The sequence below is a fragment of the Neodiprion virginianus genome, chromosome 6, assembly GCF_021901495.1.
Source record: "Neodiprion virginianus isolate iyNeoVirg1 chromosome 6, iyNeoVirg1.1, whole genome shotgun sequence".
In the NCBI taxonomy this organism is placed as follows: Eukaryota; Metazoa; Arthropoda; class Insecta; order Hymenoptera; family Diprionidae; genus Neodiprion; species Neodiprion virginianus.
The window spans coordinates 26,861,662-26,884,260 of NC_060882.1; the positions used below are offsets into that span (position 1 = coordinate 26,861,662).

Below are 22,599 nucleotides of genomic sequence, written 5' to 3' on the forward strand. Positions count from 1 at the left end.
GCTGCGAATACATTCGTTTACTGTGAAAATAGAAGAGAGAGAGAGAGAGAGGGAAAGAGAGAGGAAATTATAAGGTAGAAACAACGTATCCCGTAGTTGAAATCAAAGAACGATATAATCGTATCGTATATTTTCATTTGCGAATATAATTAATATCTCGGTAGATAAACGATACGCCAAAAACATCCGTGTGTACACGAACAATTTCCACTCGATGAATACCTGATATCTCGAAATATAATATTACATGATTCGACGGGATGAGGCATCGGCGTGCAGGCATTAGCATACCAGATATACCCAGGCGACGATGATCGATCGATTTAATGGATTTAGAATTTACCGAGCTTGACGCAGGGAGAAACGAAGGGGCAGAGACGTGTTTTTTGCAACGCAAGGTGTGCGCTGATTTACAAATTGCAATGAATTGGGCGATAACCGTTAGTTAGTCAGCATATATACTGCAGATATGTCGTACCAATTATACACGTCGTCATCTTTTCTCCGTGTTCAATTGCGCGATTTACCATAAATCGTGTGACAGAAGTTTGCGTGTCTTTGATTACGTATCTCAATCGAATGTGTATTAACGGCACGAGATCGAAATCGCGGCGATTCGTTAATTGGCACGTAATCGAGTTAGTTTTTGTTTCATATTGGACTACTCGTTTCTGATTTCTTTATTTTCTTCGCGTTGTTTCTTTTTCCCACTCGCGGTGCTCGAGGGTCAAGATCGAACGTCTGGAAATCGTTTAACCGTGATGCGATATCAAACGCAATCCTGCAACGTGATCAACAGACTCGATGAATCGACCGCAATGAGGGGATATTTTTAATATCTCGATTAACGATCTTTTTTATCTTCAACGAAGAAATTGATTAGCTTTGTGATCACGAGCAACGTGGACTTTAATATGCATTTTGTAACCGGAAACAACGATCGAGCTTGCACGGCATTTCAACTCACGCAGAATATACATTCGTTCGAGATTTCAATCCTGTACAAGTATATGTATAAATTGTGTATCTTTCTTGTAATCAAACTTGTACTGTAATCTAGAAAAAAAAACCTGTCAATTATAGTTTAAAGCGGTTGTATTATAATCGAATATAAATCTGTTGGACGAACCGATTGAACGATAGAACAAATTCCCTTTCCGACATGATTTCACATTCAATGACCAGATATTTTCCCATCAAAATCTCTGGTATAATTAATAACCCTTAAAATAAATTTCAATCAATTTGTGATCAAAGAAAGGAAATGAAAATCGTTCTCAAAATTATCAATCTAAATCAGCAACAAGCGACTAAAAACCAGAGCTCAAAATTTCCACGAAATATCCACCGAGTGTTCGAAAAATCGTGTGAAAATTGCTGACGATTTTCAAAGGTGTAAAAATGACAAGGAATAGCCGAGTTTTTCCTCGAAAGCTCTCTGACGATTAATCGGAATAAATTGACCTGCGGTCTTGTTGATGTAGAAATCGAAGGCGGCGAGGGGCCCGAAGGTGCTCGAGCACTGCGAGTCCCTGTACTCGACGTTGATCGTCCAACCGGGAAGCGGGCCCTTCGGCGACTTGACGAATTTCACGGCGAGTTGGACGGCGGGCAAAACGCGAGGCAAGGCTTGCTCGTGGTGGGAATCCTGGGGGGCGATCACGGCGAGCTTGACGACGCCGAGGCTGCGGTTTCCGTCCGCGTGAATGACGACCGACTCGACGACAGCCGCGCGGATCGAGATGATCGAGAAGACGAGCGAGACGATCTTCGACAGCGTTGCGCGAGTCATGATCGCACGATCCAAGAACTCTTGATCCTGTATTTCTAGACGATCTTCGCTGCCTGACCGACGAACTTATTGGCAGGCATAAATATACTTGCGGTGAGGATCGGTGATCGGGTTGACAAATCGATCCTGGACCTAGACGATTGTCGTTGTCACGTTCATTGTTGTTGTTTTTTTCATTCGATTCGGATTATCGTTCATGATTGTCTCGTTCGGGGTAGTTTTTACGTTGTACCTTCACCCCCGTGATTATTCATAGCAATTTTACACCATCGATCACTGACGTTCTTCAATCATCTTATTTCATCAAACATCGATTTTATTTCACTATGGAGTACGTATATTTATAGTTTTAGCGTATACCGTTTTTTTTTTCTTATTTCTAACAAGCGTACAAGTTCCCCAATTTCAATATCATAATTTCGTCTTACGATTCGTTTGTATTCCGATTCTTCGTCGCTAGTTGAAATTCTTTGTACGTGGTGAACATACCACTGTACTTTCGTTTCGAAGCACGATTATTATTCACGAATAAACGACGATTACAGGTATTAAAAAATCGAAAAATAAATCACAGATCCACTCCACATATTGAATTAGAATAATTAATTTATTTATTTACGTTTAATTCTTTGCAGATTATACAGATAGTTACGTCACTGTCATTACGCGTACTTGAACAACAATCAATTTTTACACAAACACAGACACACACACGCACGCTCGCAAGTACGATTCACTCGCACGGCCGCGTATCGATTACCTTACTTTAAAAATTTCAAAGTTCAGAAGACCTGACGGACCAGAAGAAGAGAGAAACGAAATTCAGTATCAAGTTTGTCGAGGCAGCACACGTGTAAGACAGCAAAAACGCGCGCGCTCAACAACAAGAATTCATTCATCAGCCGAATTTAAACACCAACACCCGTTCCGACCGTTCAGAGAGTAAAATTGATTCGTTCCCGAACGAGAGACACGAGTCGTAATCCATCCACGCCTAATAGCTGTCACTGACTTTATACGTACAAACATACGGCACACACACACACATACGCATCTTTTTCTCCCTCTTTTTTTTTCTTCACACCATCGCGCAGCGTTGTTTCAGCGAATTCACCTGTTGTCGTTACCTTAATTTTACTTCGGGCGTAAAAAATTTCATCAAACAAAATTACGCCGGCCACCTGCCATCGATTTCCTCCAATCGCGATCGGATCGGCTTAGATAAAACGTATTAGCATAACAGCTCTGTCCCTTTTTCTTTTATCGTTCAATTTATTTATTTATTTATTTATTGCAGCTCTCCCCCCTCGCCCTATCGTCTAATCTGTGTTTTTTTTTTTTTTTTTTTTGGCGATTAGACAGGTGTGGATAGCCGAGCGCATGTTCCGTATCTAGTCGATCATCGGCAGCGACGGTCCGCAGCTGGTGGTTGGCTTGATAGATTTCTTTTTTTTTTTTTTTATACTCCCCAATCTATTTATTCCCTTTTTGTCCCTGCATCCCCGCTTATACCGATTTTCACTTCTCTTTTTAGCCACATCTTTCGCCAATGAAGAAATAACCGAAGCGGTAATTGCCCGCAGGGAAGAAAGATCGCTGCTGCATAAAGCTTGGTAATAAGGGTTTCAACCACCCCGCGGTGTTGCGAGACGGAAATTAAACCGAAACACTACGGAAATTGATATCCTTGTGAATTGTTTACGCATGTTTTATACGTTATTATCCTACGGCCGCAACGACAATTTCACAGTCAACGTTTTCCTCGAATTTTTCAGCGAATGCATACCGATCGGGATGAAAGTCGTGGAGTCGCGTTTTCCACGCACCCTTGCAACGTTTCTCTCCCAAAATTATTGTTCAACTTTTATCGTACACTCGCTTGTCGCGGCTCTCGACTCTCTGATTCGCACGCTGCGCACCGAAAACACACACACGCGTACGGCGAGCCTTTCCGAAACCCAATCGCCCTGCGAAATCTTCCGGCATACTACAACGCGATAACGATTACGAAAACGCGGAACTGAGGGTTCGGTTTCGGAAGCTCGGAGCATAAAAATGAGGATAAAAATCAGCCGGCGCCCGATCTCGAGGACAGGGAAAACGGCTCCTTTGACAAAAATTTATCCCCTCTTCGTTCGAGTAAACATCAGAAATGGACGATAAATTAAATTCACGATCGATTCGTATATAAATATATTACGGCTTCCGATCCCTGCGAATATCGAGTTATTCTACACCCCGTATACGAGCAAGAAATATGAGATAAAAAATTAACGTCAGACGTTATTCTACCTTTGCACTGCAGCGCGAAAATCGTGTTTATCCTTGTCGTTAGAATCGTAAAAAAGCTGCACAATTGCAAATCCTAGCGATATAATAAATGTAACGCGGTAGAATTGCGGGCGAGCAGATAAACGTCTCGAGATTACTTGGCAAATTAATTTTCATTAGCAAAAGTAGCGGGCGTATTAACGGGCGAGTTCTGTGTCTCCGCTGGCAATAATACGCGAACTGAGAAAATGATCTTCCGGAGTGAAACATAAAGCGCATGTCTGGTTCATTGTTTGTATTGAAATTATAACTGCACAACGCTGCGCGTATTATCGTTACACATGTATGAATTTATACGAGAGGGATAATAAAATTTTAACGAACTTGCAGACGCGGACGACGCTTTATCGTGAGTAATACATAAGCGAAATAAACTGTAAAGTTTCGCTTCGGGTACGATGGTTGATCGACGATTTCTCACCAACAGAATAGAACGTCGATTAGTTCGGACGTTGCCGCTAGAGGCGCGGCTCTCTCGCAGAAATATATGATCGAACGATTCGACGTTGCGTAAAGTTGGGAAACCTGGCGCATTGAGGAAAATGTTCTCCACGGTTGAAGAAATCGATTATTTATAAATTCTTGATTCATTTTCTCCGTATTGTATCTTGTTTAATTTTATTTTATAAACTACCGCGCAAGTCTCTCGTTCCTTCAACAAAATATACCGAATATTATGTATATTTCACAGAGGCGTAATAAATTCCTGATTACGCGAACTAATGAATATTCATCGTTCCCTCGCCCTGAAGGATAAGGTGGTCGTGTTCGGAAGGAGCGAAAGCCCGTCACGAGACACGAAACTGAATCCGGACGATTCGGAAGATAGAAAACCCTCTAAATTTCCTCGGACCGGAGAACGGGTTCCGTTATAGACTGGCAATTGAATTCCCGGTTCTGGTTAAATTTATTGCTCGATTCAGCTTCATTTATGATTATATTTTCACTCTCCCGTCTGCCTGTATTTCGCCCCCTGTTTCTACGCCACTTCTATTTCTTTCGCTGGCTATCCTTGACCAGCGATAATCGAAGAAGACCAACCCCGCCACCCCTTTTCGCAACACTCTGTAATAGAGCCGATAAAAAATTAACAGTTCAGTTCGGGGCTTGAATATCGAGTAGCCGGTGTTACGCGTGGCGAGAAGTTACGCGTACGGAATAAAAAACGCAAAAGAAAACACAGCTGGGGTTAATCAAGCCGCTTGTGAAACCGCAGTTGAAGATGCATCGAGCGTACAGTCTGGCCTAAAGAGTTTAAGAAAATAGATAAATTCGCGTACAAATAATTGAGCAAAGAATAATATTTTCTTTTCTTTTCGTCATTACTTTACTTTTCTATTCACTGATGGAAGAAAATTCGACGTCTCAATTAACGAGCAACGAATTTAATCTCACGTAATTATTGTTCACCTTCGTCACTTTTTCTCCCGTTTTTTTTTTTTTTTTTTCTCCAACCCCATTCCCTATTTCCCGATCTTTCTCGGCGGAAATTATAGTCGGAATCGCGTCGAGGCGGCGAGGAGGAAGTTTAAGGGGTTGAAAGCACAAACCGTGAAAATCACCCTGGAGTTATGCGAGGTTACCGAGGACTGTCGCGAACGAAACGGGAACAGACGGAGGCTGGGGATCTGGATTCTGGAATAATAACGCCGCCGCGAAATATCTCGAAGTCAATGGTACCCCATTAGATTTCACTCTCTCTCTCTCTCTCTCCCTTTCGCTCTCTATCTCACGGCTTACATACGCTCACTGGGAAATATATAATTTTGCTCGCTATTTCCTCTCGACACAAACACTCGAGAATCAAGCCAAGTATTCTGCACAATTCGCAGAGCCACGCGCGCGTTTCAAGTATACGAAAAAATGTTTTGGTTGACAGATAATTTTTATTTATTTATTTTTATTTTTTTATTCATCTACTAGACACGTTTTCAGACTTTAATACAAAAGGTAAGAAGTGAACAAATTTTTCAACCGAACCTGAATCGTTTTCGTTTTTTTTTTTTTTTTTCTTTTTTTCTCTCGTCTCCTTACACCGTGAATAATGAATTTTATCGACAAACTTGAAAGCAGAAAATTCTGTTCCCTCTTAAGCTTCTTCGTTATTTTCAGATATAATCACAATCTATCACACTCATGCACTTATAAAATACCTTTGACAAATCGCCTGAGTAAAGTTTCTTTGGAGCAATAAAACGGCGAAGAAGAAGTGATAAAAACACCGATTGACTGCACAGATACTTTTTGCCAATTACAATCAGTTTTGCACTTTTCAAACTCGCGTATATCGCGGCTCGAAGATGACAGGAGTGACTAAATAATTCACAAGATTGTAATTTCATGTTGATAAGAAATGAATTTAAAAAAATTACAATTTCTCGAAACACGATGTAACGAAATCGAAGATCTAAATAAAAATCACTTGTTTATCCAGGTTTAACTTCGAGCCAACGACACGAGGATAAAAAACCGTGAACACTATTCCGATATCTCGCCATTTGCGACAAAACAAACTTTCATTGTCGCATTATATCGTACAAAAAAAAAATAAAATAACAAAAACACGCTTATTTTTCCATCGTTTCTGTGTTCCGTTTCTTGGTTTTATTTTATTCATACAAATACATATGTGTATATATATAAAAAAAATAAAAAAAAAGAAACCCGCACTTCGTTTCAACCCCCGATATACGAGAATTAAGAATAAAATCAAACTTCAACCCCGTGTGACGGATCTGTCCCTTTTTCTCTTTTTCCTTCCCTCTCTCTCTCTCTCTCTCTCTCTCTCCCCCTCTCTTTCCCTAGTCTTTCCGTCGCGCCTTCTCTCTAAATAGGCAGATCGTCAGTCACTGCTACATTATTGCAGCGGGCTTACAGACCGCGCGGTTGAAACTGAGACGCGGGAATCTCGCCGCCAAGTTTCGCTCTTCTATCAGCGGTCGCTGCAAGCGCGCGACGCCTCTCACTTCGCTCCCCCCCCCCCCCCCCCCGCCGCCCCTTCATCCCTCCCCGCCGTCATCGTCGCTCGTACGCCAAACCGCGTTGCGCGCATGCGCCGTAAAAAGCGCGGTCATTCACTTTGTACTCTCTGAATGAAGCCTGCCGATCCTTGTGTATTATTTACCGATTGAACACCCCGGCTGTTCCGGGGGAAGAAAGTGAGCGGCATTGTTGGAGGCGGATGATCGGAACCCTCAAAGCTCGAGACGTTCGTGCGCGTATGACCGCGAAACTGGGAGGGAAAAGTGGCCGGTGCTCTTTCATTATTCAACCCTCGTTTTCATCACCGCAAAATCGATTCGTTCACCGATTCCGTCCGCACGCACATTGATTGTCACGGAATTCGGAGGGTTTGAAATCGAACGACGGAAAGCTGGGAAAAATTGTCGTTGTTCCGAGAATATTAAAGCGACTCGCGTTTACGGGTGAAAGGATGATGCGAAAAATATACACGTAATCTAACGATTAAATTTATTCACTTGTAGATTTTCGCAACCGCGTAATAATTCGATCCGTCGGAAAATCAATTGCGAAATTGGACCGACCCTCTGGTTAAGAGGATTCCCCTTATATTATGTAAGAATGTCCTGGAAAACCGGCGCGAGAATATCAGCGGGAAATTATAATCTCGCAGGCACGGCAGGGGGAAAATTTATCGCCTACGAATACTTGTCACGAGAGTTTGATGAATTCCGTCGGGTTAGATACTCCCTGTAAGAATTCTCCCCCAACCTATGTACAAGTATACATGCCTATGTGCTCGACAGCAGCCCTCAAGTTTTGTTAGTAAGCAGTCCCGCGAATAAGCTGCGCCTCTCACTTGCCGCCTCGGCGAATTTATATATTTCTACAGATTAATCGGTGCTTGTCGACGGGGTGGAAAGGAAAAATTATCGAAAGAAGTGACGGGGGAAAAATCACCTCTTATTATGCCTTGGCACCACAAAGGATGAGGCGGGTATAAAATGGCCAACTTATCGTTCCAATTTTCAATTATCGACGTTGCGTATTATATGAAAACACACAAACGCGCGCAAACGTAAAAACTTGGTGGTGAATTTATTTTCTTCACTTCATCGTACATGTGTTGCTAAGTCTTAATAATAGCTGGTGCTTGCCTATATCGATGATAGTTTTGGTGGAGATAATTTTTAGATCAAAGTATTCTCTGGCGGCACTTTGTTATTCGGAGTGGCACGCGAAACTTGCGAATTAGAGGGCGGGGTTAAGCAAGAGGAGAATTAAAAAACTTTTATCGCGTATCTGGCAATGAAACGCGCTGACTCAGGTTTCCTGTGGAAATTTCACCTGAGCGAAGAAAAGCGATCAGTCGCCGCGCTCGGAATCTCTCGAAACGAAATTCACTCAAGGATCTGAAATTGGAATCTTTTCTTTCTCAATTTTTCTTTCTCAATTTTTCTTTCCTCCTTTTACTCTCTTTGAAGATTTTTGCATTTTTCCACGTAGAGGAAAGGAAGTAGGAAAAGATGAAAAGTAGAAAAAAAAGTACAAAAAAAAAAAAAACGTGAAATTGCCTGGAACCCCATTTATCATACTCTTTTTCGTTTAATTTTTAATCCTCGGGAATAATGTTGTGCTTTTGATGTATGCATTAGCTTCGAAGTACAAAAAACATCGGTAAAAACACGAACGGTAATACATCGGGGGTTAAATTGTCAACGAGACCCCAACCCTATTTTTCTCGTTTACATCGCTTGGCTTTTGTCAAGATTTACGTATCGTTGCACCCAATCACATTGGAAACGAAAAAAAAAAACAACCCTTACTTTTTCAGTCCACTTGAGTTTCATTTTTATAGTAAACCTGCAAGCTCGAAATTTCTATTATACCGTACGAAGTTGTGCGAAATCCGAAACTAAAATTTTTGATCCAACTCCACATTACTTCAACCCTCGAAGAAAAATCACGCTCGCAAGGTGAAATCCACTCTACTCCTCAAGCGGCAGACTGTACATTACCGCGAGTCCAAAAGCCTTCAGCCGGTAAAAGCTCGAGGATAAATCGTTCTCTGCCCGAAAGCATAGAGACTCGAAAGTCAAACTCGCGGCTCTTATCGACCGAGGGTTAGGGAGCTTTTGCCGGTACGTCCTGAGCTTTTAACGTCCGGCATATATCGACGGTCGATAAGAGGTGTGATAAATTTTTCACAGAGCTTTCCACCCGATCGGTAAAACAGTCTCCTTACGTGAAAGCTCGACGAAATTTGCCGGACGATTCTACGAGCGACGAAGTTGACGATCAGGTTTTATGCACGATTGATAAAAAAAAAAGTAATCAACCTTCGATTTGAATTTTCCGACACAGTTAGGACTGCCGGACTTCAAGGTCAAGGTCGAAGACCATCGAGCGTAAATTCTGTTTGGCCATTCTAAGCGCGTCCGGCGGACTTTGTACCTGATGCATCGTGTAATTAGATGCATCGAGAGCGACGCGTGTAAAGTAATTAGCGGTCGCCCGTGAAACTGAGCCACATCAAAGGGAACATCGAGCTCGGCGAAAAGCCTTTTAAGGTTGGATTCTAGGCGAGTCGAGTCCACCTTGAGCTAAAAGAGAGAAACCACGGCGCGGGTTAATCCCAGGTAAGCGAATGTCTGTATACATATACACAGTTTCTCGAGTGTGTGCATTGCCATTTGTAACGGGTATCGACAGACGTGTTGATTACACACACGCGGGGCGGAGAAGATATCGATAACCGAAGACTCGAGTCATCATCGATAACGATAGTACGGATAAATAACAAAAAGATATCAAATGTATGTACGACGGTTATACTATAAATAGATTTTACAAAGATAAGAGTATGTAACACAAGTGACAAATTATTTTCCAATTATAAGGTGTGAATGTAACCTGCAGAGTTTCTCACGATTTGTGCCAATTAACTGCACGCTTTTGAAAGTGGATTCAAACCAAACGGTACGTAAGATTATACTTGTGAAAATTTGCGAATAATTACCAGAGCGTGAAACAAGGTTTTTAAGAAAAATTTCGAAACATTCAAAGGATCGTCCGATCGAAATGAAAAATATATACCAAATGAAAAATCAATCGCCAATTTTTTCACGATACTCTTCAATGTTGAAGATATTGACGATAATTCGTCACGACTCCGAAGAAGGTGATAAACCGCTTTGACGACGACAACAACAGCATATAATTTATGACGTTCCGTAAATAATTCTGCGCAATCAGCATTACAGCGGATCCATTCAGCTTGCAATTTTAACACTTCGACTTAGGTTTCAGCAGCTATCACGCCCGTCGTCATGACCACTCGCCTAATTACGGTATATAATATATACATATATGTTAACACGCACTGATAATGACTGTCCATCAAGCGAATCGGCCAAATTTTTCGCATCAACCACCCACCCATAAAATATATGTACACATCTTTTTTCTAGTTCGTACGTAGGTATATGTAGAATATTCCCGTGCGTCAAGCGCATCATTTGTTCATGTATTTCAATATATTTATTCAGTTTGAGTAACTTTGCAAACTGGTGGAAGTGTATGGCGGACACTTCAAACGCACGGACACAGGCACAAATGTTATAAATCAATCATGCACGCTCGTTGCGTGACTCAATGAAAAGAATCTTTCTCGGCACAAATAATCTATTACTGTAGATTTGGATGGATATATTGCATGGGTATATAATATATATATACATATATCGTACATATATACTAGGATAAAATCAATATCACTTAATGGAATAGCAAAGGCACTTGAAGAACTGTCGGAAATAATTCAAGCCAGCTTCGACAAGTACCAAAGATCGGTAGAAATTTCAGCTGCGAGGAGTAAATGGAAAGAAAAAATAACACTAGCGACAAGTATTTCAAATTCGACATATTTCTCAATGGAGTTCGGGAATAAAGGAAGGCGGAAGACGAAAAGCATACTCAAGGATGATCAAAGATTCCCTTGAAATTCTCTTTTTGTTAGAATTTTTTATGCCAACAGAAGAAGAAGAAGCCCTCTTGTTCTGTACAGAGATCGATTTCATGAATAACGAAGTACCTGAAGAATCGTTTTCCAAAGTGCGCATATCGTCCGCCTCATCGTGTGTATATGATAAAATGCAAGACTTAAACTTCGCTTCGATTCGAATTGACCGAGCGAGACTTTTTAATTAAAATCACAAAGAAATACGTGCTCACTAAGCTACGGAATCATCCGCAACGCGACAAGGCTGATGATCAAGTCTAATATACCTAACGTGCTTATTCATGTCGGGATAAAATTTTAATAGTCAGCTGCTTTGTAATATTTGATATTCATAAGCCTCGGTAACTCGATAACAAAAAATTGAAATTGAACGAAGCGTTCAGCGTCGATCGGCTAGAAGCTTCGTCCCGGACCAGAATTCAATCAGCAAGATTCACGAGGACGTTGAAAATGGTTACACAGATTCAAGCCCACGTATATCAGCATCGGTATAATTAAGCCTTATTGAAACTCAAGACTAGAACCTACAAATTACTTCGGTTAAACCGCCAACCCGCAAGTTTACTTCCCGAGTAGTTCCGAGCTCCGCTCCCAAGCTTTTTGGTCCGTCCGATTAATATACCGGATATCATCGTATTTCACCCCCCGATCCAACTCTCTGGAGCTCGATCGTGTTCCACAGATTTTCCACATCAGTGAGGCTAATTTCCCCTCATTGTCAGATAACCCGCGTTCCTACGTGTCAGCACTGAAGAAACAGCCGCGAGGTTCGTCTATGGGGGTAATTTCGGGTTCGGGAAAGGACTGCCGGTTGCTCAAAATTTCCGAGTCGGGTTGAGACGCATCTGCGTCTAATTGTTGCCTCGCGATCAACGATTCTCGTCTCGAGCTTCTCTTTGCTCGTATATTCCTCCGCCACATGTCGAACTCCAATTTCCGCTCAATTTTGTCGCGAGTCAGGAAGTACGGACGCAAAGAGATAATAATACGGAGTGACAGTGAGTCTGCTGTAGAAAGTAACGAAAGGAAATAAGGAAGAAACGAGCTTGCAAGCTTGATCAGTCTCTCAACGTCGTTCTTGAACAGCCGGTGCTCGTCGAGACCTAATGAAGGTGTAGCACCAGCTGATGCTTGCCTGAGGGTTTCTTTTTTTCTCTCCAAATTACCCAACCCCGCATTTTGTACAAGGGAAAAGTCAAACATTGACCATCGCTGCTCTGCTTTGAACGCAGAGCATTTTCAAGTAATTGGCAAACACCGAAACTATATATATATATATATATATATACAGTTCAACAGGTCTGCCGACTGATGAAAGAAAAGAGTAAAATCGATCGGAAGTCAATATCGGTCAGGATCTGTGACGTTACGTTCGAACATTCATTCGTCACGTACACGACTCGTCAATGAAAAGGGTAATCTATGGTAAATTAGGCTGCACGGTTATTTGCTTCGAGTGTAATTTGCTCTTTCTTTCTTTCCTTATTTTACAAAGGCTCGTCTCGTTGGACATGCAGATCGGTTGTTGATCTTCGCGCTCGCAGATTTGTTATTTCAATATTGCCCTAGCCATAATAACAATGTTGCTCGTAGAAGCGCAACGATGACATTTTTCGAAGCTTCGTTACATCGTCAAAAATGAAGAATGAATCCGAAATCAAACGACCGAGGTGCTTAAATTAAGAATCAGTCGATCGCACGACGTGCCTATCAGTGCTAGACGATTAAGACAATATACCGAAACCGTGAAGATCAAACGATATCCGCAAAATGAAGAATTATCGACTACCATTCAACGTTATCACGTGTTATCGAGAAAAACACGGGTTCATTAGCTGCGAAAATAAACAAGTGTCGATGCACCGTCTAGTCTACTCGATAGGTAAATATTTCAAATTTAACTTACGCAGATCCGCATTGGCGTGCTGCTGAGGATATCGGATATATTTGAGGGGGTAAAAATTGAAATTCATCATCCTGACACGGTATATTCAAGTTTGTATATATATAACATCGTTGTGGTATAGAATAAGCATCGTCAGAATCCGGCGATGAACTCGAGCGTCGAATCGACGTCAACTCGGTCGTTGACTTCGAACGCGGAATAGTCGAGGCTGACGAAAAGAGAGCGGCTCCGCGATTTATCAGTGTCACTAAAAATTATCTCCGAGGGTAAACCAGTCCCTCAGCAGGTTTTAATATTGAGTGAGTATAAACCAAACTTGTAAACGAAATTGACTCTGCATACTCGAGAGCTTCGTTGTTGTGTCCATAGAATGTAAAAGCCGGGGTTAACGCTTTCACTCGCGGATTATATTCTTTTTTTTTTTCATTTCTTTTGTTTTGTCATTTCTAGCGTTCCGTACCTTAAAAATAAAAAACCGGAACCCTTACAGAATCATTTCCTTGTCTGTCTGCCCGTTTGTCGAGACCCTTTTCCTCGGGAACGGTTAAGGGTATCGAGTTGAAATTAATGTCAAATACCAGGGTCTACGGTCCCTTGGTTGTGTAAAAAATTTTGCCCATTCACATCACATGTTCTAATACTCGCGGAATAACTCATCAAAAGTTTTAGGGTACTTCCCGTTGACCAAGAACCATGAAATACAGAGAGCAGCAATGTCTCGCGGCTCAAGTGAAGGAAAAACTCCGCTTAAAAAAGAAAAACAATCAAGTTTGTACGAAACCCTCAGAACGCGAATCCTACTCGCACTTGTCCCGTTATTCGTTTTTTGTCATATTCCACGGAAAATCCTGATTTTTTTTCACATTTTCTGGTAAACTGAAAAACTGAATTGCGTGACCGAAAGGGTTAAAACACGGGGAAGAGACACCGCACCTTCACCTCTACGTATTAAACATATTACGACGCCTCTGTTTGCACAGTCAATTCACGATGCAATGTTTTTTTTTTTGTCCCTCAGTTATAAGCTGGCTGCGTTTAATATGCCTGCAGCGATGTCGGCAACCCCAGGTATTGAAACGTCACCGCGACGTTCCTCCAACAACCCCTCGACATACAAATTTCGCGTGCTCTCGCGTCATAGTGAGAACAGAACTTTCGAGATGAGGAAAAAGTATCGACGAATTGTGAAATTCGCTGTCGCGTCACGTAATCGCATGATTCTCTTTCAACGAGTCTGGAAACAATTCCTCCCGCATCTCTTCCCGTTGTTTTCCTTTTTTTTCCTTTTTTTTTTCCTTTTTCTTCTCTCTCTCCCTTTCCTCTTTCCTCTCTCGCGTACAACAGTCGTGGCATCCGCAGTCTAGTTTCATTCGAATCGTAAGTACCGATTGTTCGATAAAAGCTTTTAGCTGTTGATCCGGTAACCCGACTTCCTTCGCTCGCACACTGCCCGACATCTGAAAGCCGACTCTCTGCTCACGCATGTTTCAATTTGGAGGAAAACTTTTCTTTTTTTCCATTTTATTTGTTCAGCTTTGTCGTATTATCGTACACGCTATCCTCGACCTTTCGTCACGCTTCGTAAATTTCACCCAGGTTTCGAAGTACATATTCGTATTTGTATTGGCACGTCAGGATCGACCAACTTCGGCTATGTAAGAAGAAAGTATCTCGTTTTTCTGCCTGGCAAATTTTCGGAGCGAGAACGGTGCAGAACTTAACAAATAGAAACCGCTCTGATTTTTGTTTCTAAAGTAATATATTCAGAACAATTCACAAAGATTTCGTTAATGAGGTACTTTGGAATTCACAGAAAGCTTACAGAACTTGATCGAGAAACACGGTATGTGTAATATACGATATACATGTAGGTTTGAAACATTGACGTTAATTATTTCGCAAGATTAGAATTAAACCGTGCATTTCCTTTTTCGTTTTATTTATTTTTTTTTTTGTTCTTAACGAATTGACTTCAACCCTCTTAGTCAACATATTTAACTTCTATGTACCGAAAGTGTGTAAGATAAACATTTTTCACTTTCGTTTTTCCCGCCATGTATTTTTCTCGACGTAACGAAGCTTAACTCTCGCCTAGCGAGCAGGTTTTTTCCATGCATAATACATTGCCGGAAAAGAGGGACGAAAAATTGAGCTTCTCGAGACGACGAAATATATTCGGTGTATAAAAATATCAAAATGGGATGAACACGGTATTTCAAATCGCGACCATTTTTCCAGCTTCTTGGCCTTTCAGACGGTTATTTCCTACACTCTCAAAGTTCACCGAATCGAACATTTCACAAAAAAAAAAAGGGAAGAAAAATTTATCCACTGAAGTGCAGCGATTTATGTTTGACGATGTAGCTACTCGGAGACATTGGGCAAAAGAAAAAAAAAAAAAAGAAAAAAGCGAAAAGAGAGAAGAGAGGCAAAGAAAAAACGGACTCGAGCGTTTTAACGGCTTATTATTCGGATGTTAACAACGTCTCGAGTTGCTCGTTCATCTGAAAAGCTCGATCCACGTGTGTTTACTTCAGGAACGGTTTACCCGACGAGAGAATGTCTTACTGATATAATACATCAAGACTATTTTTAGAAACCCTAACCTACTACTGCGCACGCTGTTCAGGCCGACATTATCAAATATTTCAATCCAACAGCTGCGATCCAACAGATTTTATGTATTACCGGAGATCCCTGGAGCACCAAACTAACGTCGATCCGAATTATCCAAGCACCGTACGACTAAAGGATTTTCACGCAACTGTAACAGCCTTAAATTAACTCGGAACCAACGTCGCGTAAACCGATTGTGAAAACGCGTAACGTGTTAATTCTTAGGGCCGGGAGGCGATTTCAGGAACTCGTTTATCCGAACACGTTTTATGCCTGTAACCATATACGGTCGAAACTAAGCCTGCGGGCTTCTCAAGATCGGCAGTTGAAGGTCACGGAATATATCGTATCCCCGGTACGAATTACGTAGATAATTCCTGAAATAATCTCTCCAATTATATCCGAACCGATGAGGTAACCGTGTATACCTTTTATATGAATCGAAAATAGAATTAAGGCAGCCTTCTCTCAAAGGAGACAAGAGAGAGTGGATGAGAAAAAATGTTGCCGCAGCTGCGACAAAGCGGAGACGATCGCGTCTGTATTTCCCTTTTCATCCTTTTATTCCCTTCTTCGTTTCTTGTAAAAGAAAACAGGATATATTGTTCCCGAAATTGAGTAACGAGTCTGCAACGCGAGATCAAAGTTAAATTCCCTCTCCCGTATATCACAAACGCGAAAATTCCACAGATGACATTTTAGTAGGGTAGGTAGACACGTGCTTACGTTCAACCCCGTAGGCGTTTTAGGAACGATTACGTACCCGATGTAAAATTTATCCTTACGCGAGTGACGAAAAGCCTTTTTCCACGACACGAAAAGCACGAAGGCTCGTTTGTCGTTCAAATGCTACTTCGCCCACTCTTTGCCGAATGTTGCATAATTAATGATAAAAGTAATCGTGAGGAACAGTAGCCGAAAAGCATCGAGCACAAAGCCGAGGTTGGAAAAGGATCAGCTAAGCAGATTTTGACACGCTGTCAATGTATAACGACGTGGAAGCGGTTGAATCACAAGACTCCACTAAACGATCGAATTTTGTCAAAACATCTCCCGAGTAAATTCATTCCCGTGACAGAAAAGTTTCCACCCAAAAGCGAAAAGTATCTTACGCATTTGGAAGACTGTTTGATGATATCAGCTGGATTGAAACAAGCGAAAAAATGTGGAGACCCGGGGAATGCAGAAAGTGAGAAAATTTACCGCACGTGTGAAAATATCCCTCCAATCATCATTACGTGCTGAATGAAGATGGCGTCTGCTTGATCCGAACGGTTGAAAAGGACAGAGGAAGCATCCGGCATTGATCGTGTTCGTCGGAAAATTGCACAAGGTTTTTCATCGACGTGGTTCGGGTCGACGGGTAAGCAATGAATGGGTTCGTTTAAGCTGGAATTTGGGTTTTTCTCGTCGTACCCAGAGCCCATGTATAGCCAAGGTTCGCGAAGTCGGAGTCGATGGGACGCCTCCCCCTCCCAGCTTATACACACCAACCCGAAACCCAACCAAATCAAGCCAACAAAGCCTGTACTCACAGCCTGGAAGTCGGAAGAGCAAACTGCCTGTGGGAGAGCCATGGGCTACATCGACCATGTCGGAGCTCGATTATTTGAATAAACCAATCCGACGAGTAGCTCCTTCGTCGGTTAAGCGATAACCTCGACTTCGACGTGACGCGGCGTTTGGAAAACGGGAAAAGCTTCACCTGCATCCGCAGATCCGATTGCGCCAACAACGATCTGAGCCGATCCGTGAAACCGAACCCAACTCTTGGCGGTGGGCCAATATTGACCGTGTAGTTGCCGAACAATCCTAGCTGGAAAGTTTTGGTCAAACCTCCGCGGCTAGCTCGCTCCTTTCGTCGAGCCTGCAGCAGCGATTCGGGATCACGATTCACGAAAACCACTTTGCAAGGGCTGCGGCAAACAATGCGAGTACCCTCCGTGTTTTGCCGTAAATTAAAGCGTACGCGGAGGTTCAATTACCGATATAATACAGGTAATAACGCGGGGTCTTAACGGGGATTTGATGAGCTTTGAATGAGAACGAGCCGACCAAAGGCGCCAACTTTATTACTGGCCACTAAATAGCGCGAACCGTTTTTCCTCTCACCCGACGGTTCAATTAACCGTCGTCTGGGTGAAAAGTTGGGCCGGCCAAAATTCTGCGGGGATTCCTCTACTTTGTTCCCATCGGAACAACCAGGTGTAATTATCTGCCTGATAAAGTCGGACCCGGCACTTTTGACTCGTTAACTCGACTCTCCGCAATATCGAGGTGTTAACGTCGCGAACTTCGATCTCTATGCAGAGTAGTCATCAGGAATACGGAGCATCGAACGACCTTCGGTATAATGAAGTTATTGATCATGGGATACGTCGGTCATGGAGGACGTAACGGTAGACACGGAATTTCGGATTCTATGCCTAATTTAATCCCGATTTCACCGTCAAATATACGACCGGCACAAGTGACCGCAAAGTTCAGCGGTATCAAATAATCCGCTTCGCCAAACTGTACAAAACAATGATATTTAACGGATCATCAGCTGAATTGTAGCTGTGATTAACGTAGTCTGAAATTTGTGACGAAACTTGTAATTAAACGGCGAGTTCGTCGAGTCGAACAATTTCGCGACCCCGCGGAACTTTCCGCGACAAATTTCACAGTGCCGGTATAAATCCGTAATCTGTAGAGTCTGTACACGTATAAGGTGTCAAGGATACGGATGAAGGCGGCGTGATAAACGATCTCCTGACTACACCGTGTAAATTGGAACGTGCAGTGATGCGAACGAGTGCAGAATTGCGAATCGCGGAGTTCCAAGCGTTGACTAAAACCACTTAGAAACCCTCAAACGCGACTCACTGTCGCCTTGGGCATTACTCCGGATTTTCTTGGGAGCGATCGTGAGGTGAGATACGATGGAGAACGAAAAGCGTCTAGAATACGAGGCGAGGAGGAGGAAATTTTTTTTTAGCGTCCGAAATGAATAAATAAATAAAATAAAAGTAAAAAAAAAAAAGATAATTCGGAGCATCGGTAGAACGAGATAATAACGAACCGGAACGAATTACGGCGAAGAAGGTAAAATGAGGCATTGTTTGAGCCTTGCGTTTTATAGCAACGTACAGTTTTCATCGCAATTGGATTCAAATCCGTTTCGAAACGATCTGCGGCGTTATCTTTTACGGCGATAGATCCTCACGGTCGCAAAAACTTTTATACGGTTAATTTTTTAAGAGAATAAGAGGAGGAAGAAAAAAATCATCTAGAGAATTTTCCGGGACGGTTTTGCCCTGTTTCTTTCGAATACCGGTTTCCTTTTTATCGCCACAAATCTATATCGCGCCCCGGAGTGAAGGGAATATTTGCAAGGGCGCCCGAGTGTTTAGTACGTTTCGATACATAAATATAAATCAATTTCAAATGACCGTCCGTATTACTGTGACAATAAAACTGCCGGGTTCGCAAAAAAAATGTATACATATTATTGAATAAAACGTTCCATCAGCAACTTTTCGCAAACGTCACCCTCTTCAAATTGTGTTTTATACATGCGACCTTTTACGGGCGAAAAATTTTGCGAATTTAATCAAGGAAAATTCCTCCAGATATAACCATTCAGGTGCGGCGGTGGAAGATTCAAGCTTACAATACTGTAGGAAAGATTTTCAAGTAGAATACCTCGACGAAATATTTATATTGAATAAAAAAAAAATATATAAATAAACACAAGTTCGCCGGTCAAAGACGTGAAAATATTCGCTGAATTATCAGCGCGCGGCAATTTCGCATTGTCGTCAATACGATGATTTTACAATAATTTTAAAGCAACCGACGGTATCCATCGTCATCGAAAGTGCAAGATACACATCCGCGTGAATCGAGAAGCAGAAAGAATGCTTTCTTAGGATGAAGAAGAAAAAACGTGAAGAAATGGTAAATCAATTCCGTCTTGCAAGAAAAATAAAATGTGATGACACAGGAATAATTGCTTCTTTGGCAAATTCAAAAAAACACGAACATTTTCGACGAAAAAAGGGTATAACAATATTGCCAATGGGACGAAAGGTGAAAAAATAGTGCATTCAGAGAACCAGCTGTACGGTCGGAATATGCATCCTGCTTAATTCGCGTTTCAAGGGTCATTCAAGCCGTTCCTTGGTAAATCCAACGAAAGCTCCGGAGCTGCGATGCTTTGATCGCGAGCTTGACGCAAGCCCGGACCTATAAGCGTTCAAAGCAACTAGATTATGCGGGAGCTATCTTACGGGGTTACGAGTGTGTATCCAGCCTTCAGTTACCACGATTCGCCGGCTCAGGGGGTGAAAAGGTTGAAGGTTGGAACGTTAAGCAGGCACGCACGAGAAAACCAGATCTTTGTCGTCGGCAAAAGGGGCTCTTCAACTCGCTTCGAGGGTGCTTTCCGCTAAATTGTGCTCGTCTGTACATCTCTCATTCGTTACACAAGGTGTCGCCTATATTTCCTGAGTTTAATACGGAATATCGCACCGAAATATGATAAAATAAAACCACTGCAAAATTGTTTCGAAAGTAAAGTTTCCACCCTCGAACTTTGACCGGTTGAATAACTTACGTAACGAATCGCTGCTGACCTCGATTCTTTTCATTTCCATTATTATACTTGGAGAAGAATGGACGGATGCTCTTTTCTTCCCTTGGATAAGCTTTGCCAGTAACGCCCTCGTATTCAAGAATAACCCGACAATGCGGAGAAATAAAACTAGCAGGCGAAAATCAAACTTTGTAAGATCGTTATCCTGTAGATCTGCATTGGCGAATGATTAGATAAATGAATCCTTGCCATTGCAGAGGGGATCTTGAGCGTGGATATGGGATGGAAAAAGTTTGACTTTAAATAATGTACCCTATGCCTATGTCTACAGGAGATTTCTTTCCTGACGTCCTATACGTGTAATCTAAAACCGAATAGAAGAAAGTTCCTTGCCGATATGCAGTGGAGTATAACGAACGAGATTCCTAGAGTTACAAAAATAAAAACGATTTCCGTTGCAAATACCTTTGCATTTGTGTATTGACTGTGAAATAAAACGAGGGGAAAATTCGCAAGGTTAATATAATTTAAAATTGTTGAAAACTATCGTTATTTCCTAACTTTTTTAGCATTGCCTGAAATTCAAGTTAACTGTAGCAAATCCAAACAATACTCATATATTTTACAAAATCAATTTCTTTTGAATTAAAATTTTTCGACGAACATCGTTGTACGGTAACGTTACCCATCACCGAAACAACGTAAACTCAAAGAAGAGGAGACAATGAGACGAAAACTCGGTTTACAATTCGCCATAATTGAGTCCAAACATTTTATTCGGAATGAAAAATCATTTTGCAACAGCTACGAATAATAACAAGAAGCTTTCCTCGCACCTGCTCCGTAATTAAAATACTAACTGGGTATAATTTGTCCGTCAAAACGAGACAAAAAATTGTAAGACTCCATCCTAAAGCGAGTTGAATTTCGCTCTGAGTTATTTTTCTGGAGCCTTAGGAGAATAATTAATTATAAATAAACACGATTTCGGCAATTAAAACTGGCATATTACATACATATATATATATAAATATTATAATACTCTTTATAAATTATTTTATATACACCGCATGAGATTTTCACGAGTAAAATTTCAACTCGTTTAATTTTCTGCAAGGTATAATACGTAACGATAAAATAATAATTCATATACTCACCAACTGGTGAGGTGGGGAAAACTTTAAGAAAAAAAGGAGTGTAAAAATATTTGAAAAATCGACTCACCGCTCCAGCTGTTTCCAACGTGATCACGAAGCGCCTCGGCGTAATCCTTGGGCGACGTTGTCTCGGCGTCAAAAGTACCGTAGGTGAAGTCCTGTCTCTTCTTAACGAACTCGACCATCGATTTCATCATCAATTGGCACGTGTGTTTGCCAGCAAGTTTGGTCTGACCATTAGTCACGTAAAAAAGATGAACCTTCCGCCATTTGTACCTGCGTTGAAAAAAAAAACAAAAAACATTTCATTCCCTTTCGTGTCATTCGTTTGTTCGTTTACGTTTCGCTAAAAAAAATAAATAAAAATAAAAAACAAATCAATCCTCTGACGTTTTATCCAGACTTAAAATTTTACATAACGATTAAATCTCTCGGCTCTCCATCGCAACGATATTCTCTTCTTGCACGATATGGTTAGAGATTTATTTATGCAATAACCAAGTCACAACCGCTTTGTTGCGCAACGCTTTTTTTAATTGGTTAAATAACGAGGTAATGAACAACGCTCTACTTGTATACGCGTTATATTGTATATACTGAAAAATGGGGTTTGTTTCGTTGATGCCGCTCCGGGCACGTTACTTGTATTACATGTATACACGTACTACACTCGGTCACTACGTCAGTGGAATTTGCCGCAAAATCCCTAACGATCTTAATATCTAAATATAATACCGACGACAGGAGTTATAAATTACGGATACGTCAAATAGATGCGATGGCGATAAGAATGCCGAAGTGAAATATATATTATTGTGTATGTATGTATATATATATACACATATGTGCACATACGTGTTTATTAGCCAACTTGTATGCGTTCGCACATCTCGTCGAGGACATCGATCACTGGTTCTGAGTAAAGGCAAATAGGTAGAATTCAAACAGCGAGTTTAATGATTCTATAGAGGTTTTGTTATATCGGACGTACACTGCGAGACTTGCGGTAATAAATGAGTCGATAAATAAACTCCTTTGAGAAAACAGACGTATAAGAAGAGAAAAAATCAGCAGAAAACAACACCTCCCAGTGAGAAATCACGCGGTGATATCGTATATTTATATTTCATCTTTCGGTTATAAATATTACGTAGTATATTATATATCTATGTATGCATATATATGTAAAAGCTGGGGATGTATACAGTTCCGTGGCTCAAACTGCTGCAGACCCTA

General features: G+C 41.4%; 1 protein-coding gene across 12 annotated transcripts in view; it reads right to left on the reverse strand.

Annotated features, from left to right (window-relative positions):
• Positions 1 to 22,599, reverse strand: part of LOC124307837 (atrial natriuretic peptide receptor 1) — a 136,409-nt gene that overhangs the window by 96,603 nt on the left and 17,207 nt on the right. For 8 of the 12 annotated variants that reach the window (XM_046769973.1, XM_046769974.1, XM_046769972.1 and 5 more), the window contains one exon: positions 21,431 to 21,639. In XM_046769973.1, the coding sequence (XP_046625929.1) occupies positions 21,431 to 21,639 (209 nt within the window). Of the gene's footprint in view, positions 1 to 1,464; positions 2,584 to 6,276; positions 6,645 to 21,430; positions 21,640 to 22,599 lie in introns of those variants that run through there. The other 4 variants (XM_046769967.1, XM_046769966.1, XM_046769965.1 and 1 more) reach the window with 4 other exon arrangements.